The sequence below is a fragment of the Pristiophorus japonicus genome, chromosome 6 (genome assembly GCF_044704955.1).
Source record: "Pristiophorus japonicus isolate sPriJap1 chromosome 6, sPriJap1.hap1, whole genome shotgun sequence".
NCBI lineage: Eukaryota > Metazoa > Chordata > Chondrichthyes > Pristiophoridae > Pristiophorus > Pristiophorus japonicus.
The window spans coordinates 78343962-78367442 of NC_091982.1; the positions used below are offsets into that span (position 1 = coordinate 78343962).

General features: G+C 45.3%; 1 protein-coding gene across 11 annotated transcripts in view; it reads left to right on the forward strand.

Annotated features, from left to right (window-relative positions):
• LOC139265703 (ecto-NOX disulfide-thiol exchanger 2-like) overlaps positions 1 to 23481 on the forward strand; it is a 460596-nt gene that overhangs the window by 302290 nt on the left and 134825 nt on the right. For all 11 annotated transcript variants that reach the window (XR_011593606.1, XM_070882954.1, XM_070882953.1 and 8 more), the window contains one exon: positions 12796 to 12927. Coding sequence is in view for 10 of the 11 variants with exons in the window: in XM_070882954.1 (XP_070739055.1) it covers positions 12796 to 12927 (132 nt within the window). In the remaining variant the exon portion in view is untranslated. The remainder of the gene's footprint in view (positions 1 to 12795; positions 12928 to 23481) is intronic.

Consider the following 23481-nt stretch of genomic DNA (forward strand, 5'->3'; position numbering starts at 1 on the left):
ATGAGAGGGGATCTCATAGAAACATATAAGATCCTGACGGGACTGGACAGGTTAGATGCGGGAAACATAGAAACATAGAAAATAGGTGCAGGAGTAGGCCATTCGGCCCTTCAAGCCTGCACCGCCATTCAATGAGTTCATGGCTGAACATGCAACTTCAGTACCCCATTCCTGCTTTCTCGCCATACCCCTTGATCCCCCTAGTAGTAAGGACTACATCCAACTCCTTTTTGAATATATTTAGTGAATTGGCCTCAACAACTTCCTGTGGTAGAGAATTCCACAGGTTCACCACTCTCTGGGTGAAGAAGTTTCTCCTCATCTCGGTCCTAAATGGCTTACCCCTTATCCTTAGACTGTGACCCCTGTTTCTGGACTTCCCCAATATTAATAAGAACATAATAACATAAGAATTAGGAACAGGAGTAGGCCATCTAGCCCCTCGAGCCTGCTCCGCCACCCAACAAGATCACGGCTGATTTGGCCGTGGACTCAGCTCAGGAAGAATGTTCTCGATGTTGGGGAAGTCCAGAACCAGGGAATGTAAGGGGAAAATGGGAAGGCTTCTCCTCCCACGAGCGGGCCCCCTGATATAGAGGGTCGACGCTCACCCCAACCCGCGTAACAGCCCCTGGAGTTAGCAGACAGAGACGAATGGCAAGGTATAACGATCTTTTATTACGAACGTCCGGGAACACCTCTCATCACAGCCACCTGTGAGTGGAGATGCTCCCCGAACAGCACAATCGTACAACTTTTATACATTTCAAAAACCTCTCTGTTCCCTGGGAAGATCTTCCTAGATCTCTAATTGGACTACCTTATCGGTGCTACTTCTCTAATTGGACTACCTTATTAGTGCTACTTTGGATTGACAGGCCACGACCCTCGTGACCACCTTGGGCCGTGACTAGAATGACTTCATTCGGTCAGAATTTATTGATTCTCCTTGATGCCCGTGAGTTTGCCTCGAGCCTCTTCGCAAGGTCTTATCAATGTCTGTTTAGGTTCTCATATCGTATCCTGTCGGAATATTATTGAATTGATAACTTCTGGAGCCTTGGTACTGGAATGTACAAGGCTAAAGAGAGGCCTTTTACCTCCTCATGGGTCGGTGCAGGAACCAGCACTTTAACCCTTGTCCCGCTGGTACCCCTAATGCCAAATTTCTCTTACAGGGGACATAGTCTTAGGATAAGGGGTAGGCCATTTAGGACTGAGATGAGAAGAAACTTCTTCACTCAGAGAGTTGTTTACCTGTGGAATTCCCTGCCGCAGAGAGTTGTTCATTGGATATATTCAAGAGGGAGTTAGATATGGCCCTTACGGTTAAGGGGATCAACGGGTATAGAGAGAAAGCAGGAAAGGGGTACTGAGGGAATGATCAGCCATGATCTTATTGAATGGCGGTGCAGGCTCGAAGGGCCGAATGGCCTACTCCACCTATTTTCTATGTTTCTATAGGGGATCTAGGTCCTTTGTGAATAAGGCAAACAATCGGATTGAAAAACCTTACTGAGGCAAGAAAAATCTAAACTAGGAAGTGTAATGTAAAATCATTGACAGAAAGTGCAAAAAAATCAGATTAAATGAGAGATAAAAGAGACAAAGCAAAAGTTTAAATAGTATATATTTTTAAAATCTCCAACAATAATTAAAATCTGAAGGAATGGGACTCCACACTTTTAAAAGTAAATTATTCGTGCCGGAGTGGATGTTTGGCAGTAATTAAGACTTATCACGCTGTTTTTACAAAAAAATCACTTAGACTTGAATAGACAAAGCCTAATTTTTTTTCTGGCACGTTTACTGGGTAACTAGTAGGTAAGTACAGCAATTTCACACCTTTCATGTACTTTAATGCTGAGTCTCTCGGCGAGGTACCAGTGTAACAAAGCTTGTGGAGGAGCAGGCCAAATCAGACAGCAACGTCCTGATTTCCTCATTTAACTATGCCAGAAGTTGCTGTCCGATTTCCTCCTTTAGTAATGATAAGCACTGATGGCCTCACCATTATTTTTACGCAAAATCCGGGCCAATATAAACATAGAGGGAATTGAGCTAACCTTGGATGCTCTTTAGTTTATATAGAACGTTCCCTGGCATCTGGTCTAAAACCATAAATTTATATTTGTAAAAATAACTTGGAAGCTACTGTGGTTTCAATATTGTCATAAGTGCTCTAAAATCACCCTTACAAAGTAAGCAGGGCAAATTCAGCGCAATGGATGGTTTAATGCATTGCAGAGTTGCTTTCTCTGGAGATTCTGCAATGCAAGTACAATATAATGAGCACAAGGCAGATGGATAAAATGTTACCAGTCAGATGATTTCTTTTATCATATGTACAACAGGACTTGTTTTCTTGATTTCTGAGATCTCTGCAGGTGAGTGCATCTGTTGCTTGAAATAGATGGCCCCAATCAGCTTAAGTCATGTATGCTGCAGAGTCCCCTAGCAAACCTTTTTTGTATTTTTATGGTGTGTTTTTTCACTCAGAAAATAATGAAGAATGTGGTGACAGAAATTTTTTTGACTTGCACCTAGCTGTCAGGTGGTCAGTACCATTTATATGGCCTGCTCTTTCCTCCCCAACAGCCTCTGTCCTGCAGTGGGCTTTGTACAGAAGGCTTATTGCACATTGAGACATGGTACTGGCAATAAAATTGGAAGCCTGAGAGGACTCCACAGTAGAAATAGATCAGCTAAAGTGTTGACTTGACAACCTTGCCACATTTATCAGAAACAAAGATTGTCACAGACTGCCTGATAAATACCTCAAAGGAATGTAGGAAATGGCACAGCCTAAGTGTAAACTTCAGCAAGAGACAGATGGTAGATCTTTAAATGGGATCAACATGTACTAGAGCTGAATTTAAAAAGCGGACTGTACAAACTAGATGAGACACAGCTCAGCAGAATAGCTGATGTGTAGCTTCCTCTATTCTGTTAAGAAATAAATGGGTATAACTTTCAGCACCAATCTCCTTGATTGCCCTTTCACACTGATGAGACCACCATTTTCATATTCAGTGTGCCTACCAAATAGTAGAATTCACTGCTATAAATTGATTTTTTAAAATATTCATCCATGGGATGTGGGTGTCGCTGGCAAGGCCAGCATTTATTGCCCACCCCTAATTGCCCTTGAGAAGATGGTGGTGGGCTGCCGCCTTGAACCGCTGCAGTCTGTGTGCTGAAGGTACTCCCACAGTGCTGTTAGGGAGGGAGTTCCAGGAATTTGACCCAGCGACAATGAAAGAATGGCGATATACTTCCAAGTCAGGATGGTGTGTAACTTGGAGGGGAACTTGCGGGTGATGGTGTTCCCATGCGCCTGCTGCCTTCGTCCCTCTAGGCCCCTGGCCTGCGAGCACCATCGGAGCAAACCGGGGAGCGAAAGGAGCAGCATGGCAGCATACCATTCCAGGGAGCAGCACGTGCTGGAGCAGGAGAGCAATGGCAGTGAAAAGGTCCAGGTCGGTGATTGGAGTGTGGGCAGGTAAATCCGGAGCGGCGCGATCAGGGCGAAGGAGCGGCGAGAGACTGTAGAGGGACGTGATCGGGGCCCAGGAGAGGCGCGAGTTCGGGGCCCAGAAGAGGCGAGGGCCCAGGGTCAGCACGGCCAGCCCACACTGCGATATGTGTGCGCACTAGCTCCATGCAGCAGAGCAGGTCTCCAGTCGTCTGGGATAATCCTTGCTACTGGACCAAGACCGAGCTCTGTCAAGCCCGTGTGATGGCTGGTGTCCAACGGTCACCATACGTTTTTTTTAAAAAAATCCAAGCACAGGCATCTTCCACCCTTCAAGATTTAGTTCAGACCTGGAATTTTAGGTCCATCATTGAAACACCTGTGAACTTTTTGATGTGGAAGCAAGTCATCCTCGGTTCGAGGGACTGCCTATGATGATGATGAGTTAGTAGAGATCGCGGGTTTGGGAGGTGCTGCCGAAGAAGCCTTGGCGAGTTGCTGCAGTGCATCTTGTAGATGGTACACATTGCACCCACGGTACACCGGTAATGGAGGGAGTGAATGTTTAAGGTGGTGGATGGGGTGCCAATCAAGAGGGCTGCTTCATCCTGCATTGTGACAAACTTCTTGAGTGTTGTTGGAGCTGCAATCATCCAGGTAAGTGGAGAGTATTCCATCACACTCCTGACTTGTGCCTTGTAGATGGTGGAAATGCTTTGGGGAGTCAGGAGGTGAGACACTCGCTGCAGAATACCCAGCCTCTGACCTGCTCTTGTTGCCACAATATTTATGTGGCTGGTCCAGTTACATTTCTGATCAATGGTGACACCCAGGCTGTTGATGGTGGGGGATTCGGCTATGATAATGCCGTTGAATGTCAAGTGGCGGTGGCTAGACTCTCGCTTGTTGGCGCTAGTCATTGCCTGGCACTTGTGTGGCACAAATGTTAGTTGCCACTTATCAGTCCCAAGCTTGGATGTCATCCAGGTCTTGTTTCATGTGGGCATGGACTCCATTATTTGAGGAGTTGCGAATAGCACTAAACACTGTGCTGTCATCTGCGAACAGCTGAAAATGGTTGGGCTCAGGACACTGCCCTGAGGAACTCCTGCAGTGATGTCCTGGGGCTGTGATGATTGACCTCCAACCACAACAGCCATCGTCCTTTGTGCTAGGTATGCCATGGACAGATGCAAGTACGACAGGTAAATTGATGAGGGCGACCTCAAGTAGGTTTTTTCCTTGTGTTGGATCTCTCGCCACCTGCCGCAGGCTCAGTGTGGCAGCTATGTCCTCGCAGCAAACGCAGTCAGTGGTCGTGCTACCGAGCCACTCTTGGTGATGGACGTTGAAGTCCCCCATCCAGAGTACATTCTGTGCCCTTGATACCCTGTGCTTCTTCCAAGTGGTGTTCAACATGAAGGAGTACTGATTCATCAGCTGAGAGGGCGGTAGGTGGTAATCAGCAGGAGGTTTCCTTGCCCATGCTTGACCTGAAGTCATGAGACTTCATGGGGTCCGGAATCAATGTTGAGGACTCCCAGGGCCACTCCCTAACGACTGTATAATCACTCGGGACAGGACATACCCAGGGATGATGATGGAGGAATCTAGGATATTGGTTGAAAGGTATGATTCTGTGAGTATGATTGTCAGGATGTTGCACGACTAGCCTGTGGGACAGCTCTCTCAATTTTGGCACGAGTTCCCAGATGTTGGTGAGGAGGACTTTGCAGGACTGGGCTGGATGTGATGTTGTCGTGTCTGTAACCGGTGCTGAGATCGATGTCTGGTGGCATGTCCAGTTTCATTCATCTTGTTTCTTGTAGTAGTTCTGTCACAACTGAGTGGCTTGCTAGGCCATTTCAGATGGCTGTTTCGAGTCAAACCTCATTACTGTGGGTCTGGAGTCACATGTAGGCCAGACCGAGTAAGGACGGCAGATTTCCTTCCTTAAAGAACTTTAGTGAACCAGATGGGTTTTTACTGCAATCTGATAGTTTTATATGGGCCCAAATTTCCCTAGGAGTTGCTCCGTTTTTTTTTGGAGCAACTTGATTTTTCTGGAGTATCTTTTTAGTTGCAATTCTGGCCATTTAATTTGTGCCAGTGTAAGTGAGTTAGTTGAGTTTTTTTTTTAGTTAGTTTATTTTTCAAAAGGGGGCATTCCCAGCCACTTCCGCCTGTTTTGGCCATTTAAGCGATTTTGGCCAGCAAATGGTTGCTCCAAACTAACTTAGGCCAGCGTACGTTGCCACTTCTGTCCGCACTGAAAAACCTTACCTAGGGTTAAGGAATCACGCAAGTAACTACATTTAAAGCACCACCAAGCACCAAACAAAGCACAAAAAGTAATAAGCATTCAATAAAAAATAAAGAACTAAAGTAAATAATTAAATTAACACATAAAGAACTGAAGTAAATCCTACCTTCAACTAAACTCGGCAGCAGCTGGCTGTGCGGGAGTCCCTTTGGCCTGGGATAGGTATGGGAGAACGCGGCATCCGAACTGGGGGGGCGGGTGCGGGGGGCGAAGACGGCTCAATGCGGCAAGCTGGGCAGGGGGGGATGGGTGAACACGGCATCTTAACGGGGGGGGGGGGGGAGGGGGGGGAGGAAAGAGATCCACAGCAGGTGTGGGAGTCCCTTCGGCCAGGGCTCGGTGCGGGAGAGGGGTTGGCTGATGGCATCTGAATGGAGGGAGGGAGAAGGCTCAACACAGCAGGCTGGGGCGGCAGTGGTGGGGGGGGGGTTGGCGAGGGGCTGAATGCGGCATCTAAAGGGGGGGTGGGAGGGAGAAGGCTGAACTCGGCAGGCTGGGTGGGGGGGATGGGTGGTGATGAGCGGAGGGAGAGAGAAGTCACATGACTGGAGAGGGAGAGAACAAAAGACCTTTGGGTGTCTTACCTTGTTTGGCGAGGGAGAAGAGCTGTGCTGCCATTTTTCACCTTCTTTAACCTTTGAAAGTTTAACTTTTACTTTAATGACGGGTGCAGCAATATCAATGCCATGGATTTTGCAATGGTTATGCATCGTGGTGCTACGTAGGAGAGAATTGATTAGAACTCATTGCATCAGGAACATCAGAACCCATAGGCTGCTGCGCAAGGAGGCCTTGCACACCTCGGCAATTTCGAGTCGGGTGTTCGTACCTGGACCTGAGTGAGACAGATTGTGTCAGAAGGCTGTGTTTCTGCACAGAAGTTGTCTGTGAGATCTGTGAGTTGGTGACACCAGAGTTACAGCCGAGAAGCAGCAGGTGGACTGCCTTGTCTGTTGAAGTAAAGGTTACAGCTGTGCTTTCCTTTTATGCCTCAGGATCGTTTCAAGCTATAACTGGAGATTTATGCGCCATCTCTCAACGTGCAATACATATCTCCATTCACCAGGTCACGGCTGCACTGTATGCGCAGAGGAATGACTTCATCGATTTCCCAATGACCACACAAGCAATGCGTGACAGGCCTGTGGGCTTCTCCAGGATTGCTGGCTTCCCAAAGGTACAGGGCTGCATTGATTGTACCCATATCGCCTTGCGAGCACCTGTGGAGGGTGCCAAGCAGTACAGGAATAGAAAAGGCTTCCAGTCCATTAATGTGCAGCTCGTGTGTGACGACAAGTATTGCATCATGTCGATGCGAGATACCCTGGCAGCACCCAAGATGTGTTCATCCTACACAACAGCGTTATATCTGACATTTTTGAGCAACAGCCAGAAGGGCAGAGCTGGCTACTGGGAGACAAAGGGTATGGCCTGGTCACCTGGCTCATGATGCCCCTATGTGTAGCCCGGACGGAAGCTGACCATCAATACAACATGTCGCACATTGCGATGCACAGCATCATAGAGAGGACCATTGACATCTTGAAACGGCGTTTCCGATGCCTGGACCATTCCGGAGGCAACTTGCAATATTCCCCTGAGATTGTCGGTCAGTTCACTGTTGTGTGCTGCATGCTGCATAACTTAGCCATCATGAGGCAGCAGCAGCTGATAGTGGAAGAAGACCCACCTGTGGTGAGAATGGCTGATAATGATTTGGAAGGAGGTGGTGGAGGAGGATGATGACGAGGATGAGGAAACCATGCAAGTGCCTGAGGCTGGAGCATGACGTCGGAGGAGGGCGGGCCATTGTGTTCCTTTAACGATTGCTCGAGCCTTGCGCCAGCAGCTCATCCATGAACGCTTTACTGATGCCTGAGGGCTCAGCGACAACTGTTCCGCATGGACATGTTTATTTTTTGCCGTTCCTAAATGTTGTGTTGTGTTAATGGAGCACGATTCAGTTTTAATGTAAAAAAAAATATTTTATTGAAAAGTTTAGAATGTACTTCACTTGTGCAATAAAATAATTCTTGTATCAAACTTTACTTTAATATGACTCTTTAAGATCACTTAAAAACTTTAAGATCACTTATAAAGTTGTAAGTTTACATAACTTACAAAAAACTTTCAATTTGAAAACAGTTACAAGAGTAACATCAACAGCAACAAAGAAAGGCTGCATCCATCTCTCATTCACATTTCGATGAATGTGTACAACTTCATGTGTGGGGGGAGAGGGGGCTTGGGTCTCTACAGATGCTAGTGCGGGGATTGCAGTGGGAGTGGCAGTTGATTGGCCTGGCTGTGTTCCCTTATTGCAGCAGCTACCTGCCTAAAGGCGTGTGCCGTAGTTTCGGCTGCCTGTGACATTCCTTCCCTGATGGCCTGTGCCATCGTTCCCCCTGCCTCTGAAATTACCTCCCTCATTTACCGTGTCATTACTGCTATTTCTCCTGACAGTCCCGTTACCTCATCACCCATCCCACTGACAGTATGCACGAGTGATTGGGTAAGGTCATTGGTCTCCACACCCAATGCCACCACCTGAGCCACATCTGTTGTACCCTGCATCTCAGGACAGCGTGGTACATTTCTCCTTCCCCCTCGCCCTGGGTCTGTCTCGCGGCACTCCTCCAGTGGGAGGTGCAGGCTGGGACAGTGAGGACATGGGTGTTACAGGCTGCATTCCACCACCACTGGGACCCGGAACCTCGGACGGTGGGGCACTGATTGTTCCATACTGCATTCCACCAGCACTGGGAGGTGCAGGCTGGGACATTGGGGCACTGAGTGTTCCATACTGCATTCCACCACCACCACTGGGAGGTGCAGGCTAGGAACTTTCGAAAGCATGGAATGTTGGAAACTTAAACCACTATGCATGGACTGGGACGAGATGAAACCATGGAATGTCGAACCAGAATCCATGGAAGTGCTTGGCAATGCGAGTTCAAGATTCTCCTCTTCATACTTCTATATGCCCACCCCCTCCCCCCTCCAAAGTTGGTCTGGCTCGTCCGTATCTGAGCCTTCAGGATTGGCATCAGGTTCTGCAAAATATAACAGAACAGTCAAATGGTTAGCAACTGAGGAGGGGGCAGTATGGGTGGCATGAGTAGGCTCACACGTAGCAGGCCAGGCAGCAGGTTGATTTGAAGGGCCACGATGAATTTTCAGTACTTACCCTCTCCCTCGTGTATGGGCCCAGCTTGTGCAGTACTGATTGCTTTTCTCCAGGTAGCACCCATCAAAGCAGCGACCCTCTGTTCCAAGGGTGTCAGTTGTTGCAGATTTGGCAGGCCTCCACCTGTTCGATTTCTTTCCCTTTTGTTGTGGGCCAATTTCTTCCGCAAAAATGAAAATATAACTTGGAAGAAAGGGTGTCTTTCTGCTGGATGGTACATATACAGATGGTCACATTTACAAATGCAATTCCATTAAAAATGAAAATATTACTTACACTAACTACTTGACCAAGGTCCTGCCATTTCTTTTTACACTGGCTTCCAGATCTCGTGGCTTTCACCACTGCGCAGTAATCTTCTACAACTTGGTTCCAGTGTTTCTTAATTTCTTTTGGGTGACACTTTTGTGCGACCTCTGTTGCTGGTATCCAGCTCCTGCCATCTGTTCTCAATGACATTAACTAGTATCTCCACTTCGTTATGCGAGAAATTCTTCATTCTTGGCACACGTTGTTGCATTGCTGTATTGAATTGACATTCAGTGATTTTTCAAAACACACAGTCCTTGCATGCAGCAATGAATGATTCTCACCTATGCAGCACTCCTTCTGGAAGTTTAGCAGCAACACAGAGCACGCACTGATTCCAGCAGATGATTTCTTCCACAGTACTCCAAACAGCACTCCTTCAGGCTCCAAAAATCAATCGGGCACCAAAAATCATTCACAAGGCTTTCCCTTTATAAATGACCGATTGCCAATGTTAATAAGCCATTGCGCATGCGCGACCGCTCCAACACGCATGCGCACCGCTGCCGGTACTCGGGTGTTGGACCCTAGCCCCGCCCCCCTGCCGGCTCTGCTTACCCAGCACGGCCCTAGCTCCACTCGCCTTATTCTGCTGCTCCATGTTGCGGCTGAAGTGGACCCGAGGATCGGCCAGAATTGTAAGTAAACTTTTCGGCGCACTTTTTCTTCCAGAAAGTCGGCGCACCTTTGCAGGGTGGGGAAATTTGAGCCCTAAGTCGCCATTACTGATTTTTATTCCAGATTTATGTAATTAACTGAATTTAAATTCTCCAGCTGCTGTGGTGGGATTTTAACTCTCGTCTCTGGATCATTTGTCCAGGCCTCTGGATTACTAGTCCACTAACATTATTATTATGCTACTATCACCTCTGATAAATTGTAATTTTTATGTTGTAAAGAACCAAGTGCTTTGAAGAAACTGTATCTGACTCAATACTTATAAGTTCACTTAAACTTTGAACATAGTTTGACATAATTGAATAAGTTGATTGAGATTAAGTGAAATTTACTTATTCTTTATGTGCAGTGCAACATAAATGATTTTAAATTACTACAGCTCCTGAGTATATCCAGAGTGTCCCGTTCTTTTATATTTATGTTCATATGAACCTAGTAGTATTGAGTTATTAAAGAACTGATGACTGGATAAAGCTTATTTCATTGACTTTGCTTTGATGCTAAAATGGTAGCAATCAGGTGTTTGGCCATTACCAAATAGACATCTACCAATTCCACTCCACTTTGATATTTTTGCAAGCCTGAGTCTTTTCCACTTAAAAGTTTATTTAACTCAGCAGCCTTTGAAGTGCACATGTATGGGACTGGGAATAAAAAATGAATAGTATAATATTGACTACATATTTGAAAGTTGAAAAATTAGAGGGCATCAGCCTGGGTCACTCTGGGTGTATCTTTTGGCAGCCTGCCATATAAAAGGATCACATGACAGAGGAATAGTGTTTCACATCAGGGAAGGGGGGGATTTAAAGAGAAAAGAAAATATAATTCAAGTGGAGAGGAACAATCTTCTTAAATCTTCACTTAACAGCCCCTCCAAGAGAGATTAGTTTAAACAGTAGTGTCCATTTGTGAACAGAGACTTCACACTTGTCATTTTTCTAGTTATGAAATATGATTTATTTCAGTTTTTAATAAATTACTGCTGCATTGGCATTCTACTATATTAGTGTGAAACAGAGTAGACCCTACTTGTTTGCATTTAGTTTTGTCATAGTTACAGGAAATGATTTTACCTTGGACGTAGGTTAATATATTTATGAAAATGTGAGGTTGTGGGTGGAAATGCATTTCTAATAAACATGACCTCTTCATCTGGAAACAGTTAGCTAGTGTAGTAATGCAATTGAGGCACCATTTACATTGCTTAAAGAGCTGTGGAAAAAGGCTTTCTACTTACCTTGAAATCAAATGTGCAAAGGAATTTGAAATATGTATATTGTATATTGTATATGTATGTATGTATGTATATAGAACATCGGTTTCAAACTGTGTTTTGAGATCATCAAATTCATTTCTGTTTGGGACCAGGCCATTGTGAGTAGTGTGTTGAAAAATATTGGCAACATTGGTAATTGATGCTTATTGCTGCATTAATAATGTTAATAGTTTAAGAAAATTTGTGTTTTAAAAAAAAATCTAAATACCTATTGCATAAAGGTTGTTAAATTATTATATTTGGCTTCTTGTACTCTGCTTCTTGGTTGTATAGACTACTTTAGTATTGTATTTTTCAACATGTGAGGAAATGAATGTAAAATCCTGTGTTAAAGTTATAAAGGTTAATTCAGTGATTGCCACTCCCAGCGAAAAGCTGTGCTCAAAGGGAATGCAAGTTGGACAATTGTCTCCAACCCCTGCTCCCCCGAGGATTGTAAGATCACTGAATCTCTTTCCACTGGATGAGCTTTATCTTAATAGTTCACTGTATGACATCTCTGAGGACCAGCTTTTCTTAATTTGCTCAGATTCTCAGCCAGAATGTGGGACTGAGCATTCAGAGTCACCACTTCCAATTGATGAAACCTTGCTTCTACTGAGAGAAATTAATTAATAGAAGAGGGGAAAAATTGATCATGTCCTCCTGCATAATATTTTCAACCATTTTTTATTTTACATAGATATTCTATTCTGGTCAAATTAAAATAAAATAGAAATATAGATATTCTTTAAATCAATGATTATCCAAGACATTGTGTTGGTGTTATTGCGATGGTGTTACTACATGTGAGAGAGCAACTGAGTGATGCCGCAGACCAGCAGAGCGCAACCTTGATTGACTACGTAACTGAATTTTCAAAATCGGATACAATGCTGAGATGAGCTGATAAGTGGAGGCCAGTTACTACTTCAGATGGAGGAGCGGTCAGTGGCTGCAGGCACATAGTACATTCACATAAGTTTGATAGTTGGAGTCCACTAGTCTCTACACTACTGAGATTTCTATGTTTAAATCCCGAAGGCTGTGTTTTGTCAAATCTGATGGGTTAAATCTGCTTTTTTTAAAATATAGTCCCAAATAAATGTCAAATCGCTTTGCCGATTTAATTCCCACCTGCAACGATAAAGAAAGTATCAGTTGCTCCCCTGGTGGCTGAGTTGGTAAATGCATATGAAGGTGTGAATCTGAGCTATAAAGGAAGGCTCCAGATTTTGTCCCTGGTCTGTAATTGAGTTCCCTGGTCTGTATTGAGTTCACTGATCTCAGATGGAGTGGCGGTAGAGGCACTAGGCTTGGGAGAAATCAGTTCCGCGGCAGATGGCCATAATGCCACCCCAACATAAATTGGTGCCTTCTGGACAGTAGATGGAAAATTTAGTTTTAAAAATGCAGTTTTTAAAAAAAATTTACAATAAACAATCAGAGAAGGAAGAAAAAGGTCCTTGGTAATTTATTCGTTCAGGCAGAAATCTGAATTAGTTTGTTGTGAAGAATCACACTTATGAAACTGCAACATTATTTCTATTCTTCATTTGCAACAGATGGTTTCAGAAACCTAGCCTTAGACTCCAGCCCACTAAGAATGTCACTATCGGACCCTACAGCTTGGGCAACAGCGATGAACAACCTGAGAATGGGACCAATGGGAATGACTGGACAGCCACTTATGCCAGGTATACTTATATTTATATTGGATGCTGCTGTCCTGGGGAACTTGCTCAGTTTCAAAACTTAAATGGTATGGGTTTAATTCTGAACCATGACCTTCTCTATGAATAGTTTCTTATCTTAAAATTTCACATCTGTTTGATGATACAATGATGTACAAAATTATTGTCTCTCGCCAGTTTAAAATGAAAGTGGCTTTTTTCAAGGTTAAAGATTTTTCTCTCTTGCCAATGGTAATAAATTGCCAGTGGTTGAATGTGGATCTGATTTGGAAACAGCTGGGGGGTTAATTTTAACCCGGAATGCATTTCGGGTGGATAAGAGTCGGTCAAATGCGAAATTCTGGCATTTTTCTGGCCTCGAATATTTTAACTGCCGGGTTTCATTTAAATGCTGCAGGTCCTTTTTCTACCAACTTGCAGGTGTCAGGAGAGTCTCATAGAAGGGGAGGATGTGGGAGGGAAATCTGGGCAGGTGAGGCCACAACTTTCCTTGTGGGACCCAGATGAGTACTTCTTGTGACCCCACAAACGAATTTCCTTCATTTGCCTGGAGGGCAAGGGCGGCGACGACAACGACATTATTATTATTATTGACATTTAACGTAGTACAACAGCAACTTGTATTTATATAGCACCTTTAACGTAGTAAAACGTCCCAAGGCGCTTCACAGAAGTATTACAAGACAAATAATTTGACACTGAGCCATATAAGGATAAATTAGGGCAGGTGACCAAAAGCTTGGTCAAAGAGGTAGGTTTTAAGGAGCGTCTTAGAGGAGAGAGAGATGGAGGTAATTGAAGAGCTTAGGGCCTAGGCAACAGAAGGCACAGCCACCAATGGTGGAGTGATTATAATCAGGGATACTCGAGGGCAGAGTTAGAGGAGCACAGATATCTCGGGGGTAGGGGGCGTTGTGAGGCTGAAGATTACAGAGATGGGGAGGAGTGAGGCCATAGAGGAATTTGAAAACAAGGATGAGAATTTTGAAATCAAGGCATTGTTTAACCGAGAGCCAATGAAGGTCAACGAGCACAGGGGTGATGAGTGAACAGTACTTGGTGCGCAATAGGATATGGGCAGCAGAGGGAAGGAATAGGACAGGTTCTTGTCAACAAATGGGATTCAGGGTTATTAAAAATGCATTAAATAAATAATGTGGATAGGTAGGCTAGATTGAGCGACGATCTTCTACTATAGTCCTCAGTAGGGAAAGGAGGACAGTCTTGTTACGCAGACAGTATCAATACTGTTCCCTTATTGGTCAATGATAAGCCAACTCAACAGGAAGTATGGGCAGTGATGCAGAAAGAGATCGGTCCTCTGAATGGTTTTTCATTTAAAATGACTGTCAAAATTGGCAAGTCTAAGTCTAGTTATGTACACTAACTAGGAATCAATCTCAAGCTTCCCATTTGGGGGCCCACGATGATGTTGAAGTTGCTTGATCATAGCTCCCGTTTTCCCATTTAATGAAGAAAACATTAACTCTGAATTGCATCCTTTTTTGCTAAATTTTCAAATGCACTTTGATTAGTTTTATACATTGTAAACATGAAAACACTAAAAGGGAGAGTTGTTAAATATTCACAAAATTTGGAGATTTGGGAAACTTCCAAGGAAAGTAGATTGATCCACAGCGTACACTCTTGGAAAAGGATAGCTGAAGAGGTTGATTCCTAAAGGTATTAATAATAAATGGTCTTTTTTCCCATTTTATTGTTCATTATAGAAAGGGTGACATTTCATCTGACACATTTGAGATCAACCTGTTACTGCATTAATGAAGGTCAGCACGACCTTTTTAAATGTCACAATTCCCTGCTGTCATAAGAAGCATTATGACCAAAACTGGTTTGCTTTTTCAGTGTGTTATGTATCATAGGTTGTGCTGAAAGACAAGCTGAAGCTTACTTTTTTTTAAATAATCTCCTGCTCCTGTTTCTTATGTTCTTAATCAGTAAACTTTGATCCTTTTTCCCTCTCCTTTCCCTCCCATGCCCCATTCCACCACCACCCAGGTGGCAGATTAGATAAAACACTGAATGACATTGTTAATTTCAGTTGTCATGTCAAGACAAAGGGGCACAATTGGGCTCAGGATTCCCAGCTATAAAGGAGAAAAATCGACCAGTGTTCCCACATGTCTGTTGACAAAATGAGGACAAGATCAGGTGACACCCCTATTGTCAACATTCACTATCTGGGTTCACGCAACTATTGCTTGACCTTCCTACTCTCAAGCCACCGCCCCAGGCTTACTCCCTCTTGGGTAAGATTGCAATGTCTCTGTGCCTCTCTTGATATTCTTTGAAGGGCCATCGAAGCAGTTGTCGTTGCCAACTTACGAGCAGCAACCTAAACTACCCCATCTTACTCTCACGCCTACCATCCCACCCAGCTAATCCTGCTAATCTCCTTCCCATCCCTCTCATCCTTCCGACCAGTAACCCCGTGAGCTCTGTCGGATGATCAACAATCACCGTGCCTCTCGCATCTCCCTCCAGAATATCTGTTCATTTGTGAACTAGACCTTTGCCATCCATGATTGCATCGACATCATTGCCTTGACAGAAACTTGGCTCACAGGTAATAGCACCTTGTCCCTCACTGAAGCCTCCTTGCCTGACTATACCTTCCACCACCTGCCCAGCCCAAACCACTGAGATGGGGAGTTGGCCTTTCAAACCAAATATCGCTTTGGTCTGCTCTCTTCATTTGAGCACCTCATCTGGTTCCGCCCCTCTTGCGCCTCTCAAAATCCTCGGACTTGACTGCCCACCCAAGCCCCGCACCAAGTTTCTCACCAAGATATCCTCAGTGCTTTGCTCCCTCGGCCTATGCACCAAGTGACTACTCATCCTTGGTGATGTCAGTGATTTCCCTTGGTATGGCCCCCACCTTCGCTCCTTTTAGTCCAAGGGACACACATTTCATTGTTTATGGCGCACAATAGGTTTAGTCTTTCACCACCAGAGCTGGCTGAACCACATAAGAACTGTCGGGCACAGCTCTCCTCTGCCAAAACTTCTCCCTACTCCCAGAATCATCCTGGAATGCAAAGATAACTCCCAACTTTTTTTCTCCACTACCAACCCTTCTCTCCTTCCCCCTCGAGGTTTGAATCTCTAATCAGGTTTCCACCCCTGCCACAGCACTGAAATGGCCCTAATCAAAGGCACAAATTACATCCTATGTGACTGGTGCATTATCCCTCTTCAACCTTCTGTAGCTTTTGACAGTTGATCAAACCAACCTCCTCGAATGCTTCTCCTCTGTTGTTCAGCTGAATGGGACAGCTCTCGCCTGATTCTACTCTAACCTATTCAGTCGTAGCCAGAGAATCTCCTGAAATGGCTTCTCTTTCCACCCCCTCACTTTTTTCTGGAGCCCCTTAAAGATCTATCCATGGCCCCCTCCTGTTACTGATCTACATGCTATCCCTTGGTAACGACATGTAAAACCACATCAGGTTCCACATTTATGCTACCGGCACCAGCTCGACCTCACTACCACCTCCCTCAACCCGTCCACTGTCTGTGTTTCCAAAATGCTTGTCCTATAAACAGTCCTGGGTGAGCCAAAATTTCCTTCAATTGAATATTGGGAAGACTGAAGACATTGTCTTCGGTCCCTGCCAGAAATTCCATTCCAAGCTACCAACTCCATCCTTCTCCCTGGTCACTGTCTCAGGCTGAACCAAACTGTTCGCAACCTTGGGGTCCTATTTGACCTTATGCTGAGCTTCTAACCCTCTATCCTCTCCATCACAAAGACTGCTTACATTCACTTCCATAATGTTGTCTCAGCCCTTGCCTCAGCCCATCTGCTGCTGAAACCCTCATCCAGTCTTTTGTTACCACTAGACTCAACTATTCTAATGCCCTCCTGGCTGACCTCCCATCTTCAACCCTCCATAAACTTAAGCTCATCCAAAACAATGCTGTCCATATCCTAACTCGCAGTAAGTCCCTTCACCCATCACTCCTGTGCTTGCTGACATACATTGGCTCCCAGTTACTTAGAGCCTTGATTTTAAAATTCTCATTCTCATGTTGAAATCCCTCCATGACCTTGTTCCTCCCCATCTCTGCACTTTCCTCCAGCCCAACAACCCTCCGAGAATTCTACTTCCTCCAATTCTGGCCTCTTCTTCAGTCCGCACTTCCTTCACCCCACCATCGGCGGCCGTGCTTTCAGCCATCTAGATCTTGAGTTCTGGAATTACCTCCTTTTAAGACGCTCCTTAAAACCTACTTCTTTGACTAAGCTTTTAGTCATCCATTCTAATATCTCTTTCTTTGGCTCGGTGTCAAATTTGTCTGATTATGTTCCTGGGAAGCACTTTGTGGCATTTTATACGTTAAAGGCGCTATATAAATGTAAGTTGTTGTAAAGAATGGACACTTGGAAAGGTACCCGAAGACCAGCTTCATCAATGATAGAGATGTATCCTAGCCTGGATTGAGCGCCTTCCAGAAATAGCTCAAGTTTTCTGATCCAGCATTGACAAGAGGATTGAAATCAACAGGATAAAATAGGACTCTTTTTTTTTTAAACTCTGTACTTTACAAATAGATTTAACTGCTTGTCAATAATAGTTCAGATGGAACAAGCATTTCATTATTTTTTGCTTATTGCCTGCTAACTTTATTCTTAACATTGCTTTAAGCTGAAGGCATAACTTGACATATTTGCACAATGTGTGCAACATGTGTTTTGTTGTGTTTACTATGCTCTGCTGAGTAGAGATGAATGGATAATAGTTTATCACGGGAGTGAAAATGTATATGGTTTTTTGAAAATATTCATGACCACTTGAGTTTTTTCAAATTTTTTTTCTCCTGTAATGTTTTCTTGAAATAATAGTTATATTTAGCCACAACCTCTTGGAATCATTCCTGCTATATTAATTGCAATATTTGTAGTACACATAATGTAAAATAATCACTTCCATCTTCTGAAGTGAATCCATGTGTAATTGTGGATTGGGAATCAAAGTTTCAGTTTTTTGGGTTACAGTGGCCCAATATAGGAGGGGAGAGCTTGGATTTGGTATATGTTTATTGGCGAAACCACATCAGGTTCTTGTTATCTAGTGCTTAATGAAATAAAATACTCGGCAGTTAGCATTGAAACCAAATATTTCGTAGATATCCTAGCTTGAGGAGTTAAGAGCTTTAAAATTAGTTTAAGAATGATGACACACTTGTTATGAGAGGATCACAACATTGGCAACTCAGTTTGGAGAGGATGCATAATTGGGTTGCAGTAGATCTTTAAGGGCCATAAATTTATTATGGCCCACTATAAGTGCTATCCTATGTTGTAAACAAAAATAATTCCATTTTTCAAAGCTGTCCGAAAACCAGTTTTTTATTATCTAGTGCTTAATGTCATAAAATACTCGCCAGTTAGCATTAAAACCAAATATTTCATAGATATCCTAGCTTGAGGAGGCACTGTAAGGGTGAAATTCTCAGCACTTTTTACGCTACCTATGGGGTAAGAAGTAAAAATAAGAGCCCTGACAAACTTATAATTGCAGAGTGTGTTGCTCTATTTGCTATTCCTCAGATGAAGCAGCAGTCCATGGCCACATGCAATAACATCCAGGCTACGGCTGATAAGTAGCAAGTAACACGCGTGCCATACAATTGTTAGGCGATGACCATCTCCAACAAGAGAAAGCCTAACCATCCCCCCTTGAAATTCAGTGGCATTACCATCGCCAAATCCCCACCATCAACATCCAGAGGTGTTACCATTGACCAGGAATTCAACTGGACAAGCCACATAAATACCGTGGCTACTAGAGCAGGTCAACGGCTGGGTAATCTGCAGTGAATGGATCACCTCCTAACCAATGTTCCCTCTGATTTTCTTTTTGTGCCGAGAGGGCCACGAACTCCTTTGAGCGCGACCTTTTCTCCGCAGGCAAATTTTACTACAACAACATTTACACCAGCAACTTTTACACCAACAGCAACCACTTAAAAGCATATATACAGTAATATCATATTGTCACCCCACCATCTCAAATTATGAGACAATCAGACAAGGTTCTACACAAGTTTAACACAACTTCTCTGATTTTGAATGCTATTCCACTAGAAATGAACACGAGTGCTTTATTTGCACTTTTCTAGCTTTTCTAACCTGCATTGCTAATTTTAATGTTTTGTGAATCTATACCCCATTTAGTAGATTCTTATTCTCCAAGGAGTAGGCAGCCTCCATATTCCTCCTACCAAAATGCACCACCACACACTTATCTATATTGAAATTCATGTGTCGTTAACATGCCTATTCCGCAAGTTTGTTTACGGTAGAATTAATTAAAAGCTTTGTTTGTCATGTACAAACTCTATTTTTTTTTAAAAATTACTTGTCAGAAATGAATGGGATCTAAAAGAACCGCATAATAATGCATTAACACTTCAGAAATGTGTCTCAGTTACATCGATGCATCGACAAACAATCCAAAAGCCCAAGATGAGCTGAAAGAGGCATAGCTATTCATGCAATTAGTATTAATTTTAAAGTTTTCAGCCCAATCCTCAAGTCACTATACCAATGGCTGCAGGAGCAGTGGCTTTCCTATGGTGCTGACGTGCTGTATGTCCACATAATTATTTTGAAGTTTAATCACAATGCAAACAGACAATCAACAAATATAAAGTGCTTTAGTTCGCAGTGTTAAAAAGAACTGAACAAAAATGGATATCTGTATTTTCAACTTCAATCACTTCCATTAGTAATTGTTGTCTTACTGAACCATCGTACCCCCATGCAACATGTCAGAAATGCAGCACATATTCACAAGTGCAGAAAAACACATACACAATTTGCATCACCAAATTAAAAACAAAAAGCAGGAAAAGCTATCATTTAACCGAAATGTCCAGGAAGAAAGATGAATCAGACTGACTTGGAAATGTTTACTAATATGTTGACGTAAAGATGTTAATTTGCAAATTTTGCTTCTAATGTTTTTCTCTCAGTTCTCCACAATATTAATCCCTGCTCTTATCACAAAGTGTTGAATTATTTTAGGTACTTCTCAATTAAATAGTGAGAAACAAACTTCATTGTACTCAATTTTTAATCTCTTATTTCAAACATTTATACCAAATCAAAATTGTACACTATTAGTTTAATCTAAGTATTTTCTGTGTCTTTCTCTAAATAAATACCTTTAGTCGTTTCTTCTGAAGTAGATTCCTGTAATTTTTATACATAATTGCGTAACTCTTGTTTCTATTAACTGTTCACTAAATATTTTTACGTTAACCCTGGGACTTGTTAGAACATTAGAACAACAGACAAAATAAAATGGTTTGTGTTTTTCCCCTTTTTTGGTTCTCTTCTTAGCATCTTAATATATATTTTTTAAGTAATATATAACTCACATAAATCCTCCCCTGCCCTCCCCATCCTTAACAACATGTTTGTGTAAAACTACTCACTTCACTCAATCGCTCAAAATCAAATGTTGGGAAATTTCAATTTTAAAATGTTGTAAGCATTTCACAGCCTCTTTAAAAGCATTAGGACTTCAAGACCTGGTTGAAACCAGTTTAGATGAGGGGAAAATTGATTTTTGCTTGTTTCTTCCAAAATCATAATCTAAACTTAGGGGGAAGCACTTTTTATGTGAAAAATTCATTTCATTAAAAATCTTTTAAATTCCTTAAAATTTCATTGCAACTTTGATGGAAGAAGTTGCTCCAAGTTTCTCTTTCCCTCTTCAACGCTGTCATTAAATATTCAACCAAAAAATAATAATAAACTCTAATTCCAAACAGAGCTCAAGTAAAAAAAGTGGATAAAGTGGTTAAGATCCCCAATCAGAAGAAGGCAGTGAGGTTATCTATCCCGAGCCTTGGCCATGAGTTGGGATCAGTTTTGAAGTAGTTTCCTCTTTTTCTGCTGCCGTTCTCTACATCTCTCTGAGCTCAAGATTCGGACACCCGCTAGAATGGCGCACATCGGAGAGGCCCGCCTAATTTGTACAACAAAAATTGGCCGAATACTTAATTCGCGATTCTCCGATATCTGTAGGCCCGTTTCCGGCACGACGGCGGGGCCCGCCTGCCCGGCATCTTGTGGAGGCAGGCCCTGCCCGAAGTCCTCCCCCCTCCCGTTCAGCCCCATCCCCCCCCTCCCGTTCATCCCCCCCCTCCCGTCCAGCCCCCCCCCCCAACCCCCCTCCCATTCAAGCCCCCCCTCCCGTTCAAGCCCCCCCTCCCGTTCGAGCCCCCCCCTCCCGTTCGAGCCCCCCCCTCCCGTTCGAGCCCCCCCCTCCCGTTCGAGCCCCCCCCTCCCGTTCGAGCCCCCCCCTCCCGTTCAAGCCCCCCCCCCTCCCGTTCAAGCCCCCCCCCTCCCGTTCAAGCCCCCCCCCCTCCCGTTCAAGCCCCCCCCTCCCGTTCAAGCCCCCCCCCCCCGTTCGAGCCCCCCCCTCCCGTTCGAGCCCCCCCCTCCCGTTCGAGCCCCCCCTCCCGTTCGAGCCCCCCCTCCCGTTCGAGCCCCCCCTCCCGTTCGAGCCCCCCCTCCCGTTCGAGCCCCCCCCCTCCCGTTCGAGCCCCCCCCCTCCCGTTCGAGCCCCCCCCCTCCCGTTCGAGCCCCCCCCTCCCGTTCGAGCCCCCCCCTCCCGTTCGAGCCCCCCCCTCCCGTTCGAGCCCCCCCCTCCCGTTCGAGCCCCCCCCTCCCGTTCGAGCCCCCCCCTCCCGTTCGAGCCCCCCCCTCCCGTTCGAGCCCCCCCCTCCCGTTCGAGCCCCCCCCTCCCGTTCGAGCCCCCCCCTCCCGTTCGAGCCCCCCCCTCCCGTTCGAGCCCCCCCCTCCCGTTCGAGCCCCCCCCTCCCGTTCGAGCCCCCCCCCTCCCGTTCGAGCCCCCCCCCTCCCGTTCAAGCCCCCCCCCTCCCGTTCAAGCCCCCCCCCTCCCGTTCAAGCCCCCCCCTCCCGTTCAAGCCCCCCCCCCTCCCGTTCAAGCCCCCCCCCCTCCCGTTCAAGCCCCCCCCTCCCGTTCAAGCCCCCCCCTCCCGTTCAAGCCCCCCCCTCCCGTTCAAGCCCCCCCCTCCCGTTCAAGCCCCCCCTCCCGTTCAAGCCCCCCCCCTCCCGTTCAAGCCCCCCCCTCCCGTTCAAGCCCCCCCCCCTCCCGTTCAACCCCCCCCCTCCCGTTCAAGCCCCCCCCCTCCCGTTCAAGCCCGCCCCCCTCCCGTTCAAGCCCCCCCCCTCCCGTTCAAGCCCCCCCCTCCTGTTCAAGCCCCCACCTCCCTCTCTGACCCCCCCCACCTCCCTCTCTGACCCCCCCCACCTCCCTCTCTGACCCCCCCCCACCTCCCTCTCTGACCCCCCCCCCACCTCCCTCTCTGACCCTCCCTCTCTGACCCTCCCTCTCTGACCCCACACCTCCCTCTCTGACGCCCCCCCCGCCCACCTCCCTCTCTGACGCCCCCCCCGCCCACCTCCCTCTCTGACGCCCCCCCCCCCCGCCCACCTCCCTCTCTGACCCTCCCCTCCCACCTCCCTCTCTGACCCTCCCCTCCCACCTCCCTCTCTGACGCCCCCGCCCCCACCTCCCTCTCTGACGCCCCCGCCCCCACCCCTCCCCCTCCAACCACCCCTCTCCCTCCCCCTCCCACACCACCCCTCGCTGTCAGAAACAGAAAGACACTGACAGAAACAGAGAGGGACACTCACGGTGTGGTGGGGGGGGGATTTGATTTTTTTTTTGATTGATTGATTTATTGGTTGATTTATTTATCATTTATTATTGATGATGGCTCTTTATTTGTAAAAGTGAAGTATTTAATGCTTGTAAACCCCCTTCTTCCCCCCCCCCCCCCGTTCCCTACGCCCGATTTATAAGTGTAGGCAAGTTTTTTCTGAGCGTACAAAAATCTACACTTACTCCAAACTAACTTAGAATGGAGTAAGTTCTCACTGCCTAAACTTCCAAAACAGACGTAAGTGGCTGGACACACCCCCTTTTGAAAAAATAATCTGTTCTACAATGAAACTATTCTAATTCACTAGAACTGGAGCAAACTATATGCCGAGAGTTGCAATTTCTAAGATGTTCCATTCTAAACTAGTTGCTCCAAAAAAATAGGAGCAACTCAGGCCGAAACGTGAGCTCACAGACTCTGAGGTACAAACGGGGGCACAAACTTTTTCCAACTCGCTCACATGATTTAAATAACCCTGATAAATGATTTCAAAAAACTGGCAAAGTTTAACTGGAACTTCCTGCAGGACAATCAACATCACTGCTGTATTTTTTAACGGCTTCAAACAATTTTCCAAATTAAAAAAAAAAACATTTTTGTTTGCTTTAGCCTCCTTCTCGTGGCCATTGTACATGTGCGGTACCTCACCTGTTGCGGGTAAAACTCAGCAACTCACTCAATAAGATTAGGTACATGTGGTTATCTACCGATCTCTCCCACTGATTTTGAAAGCTTCATCCAGCCCCATGGTGGTAGCTGGCTGCACTGAACTATCCAATTAGTCCTACTCCAATTTTCTCCTTCTCCTGGTGAGCGCAGAGTTTCTGT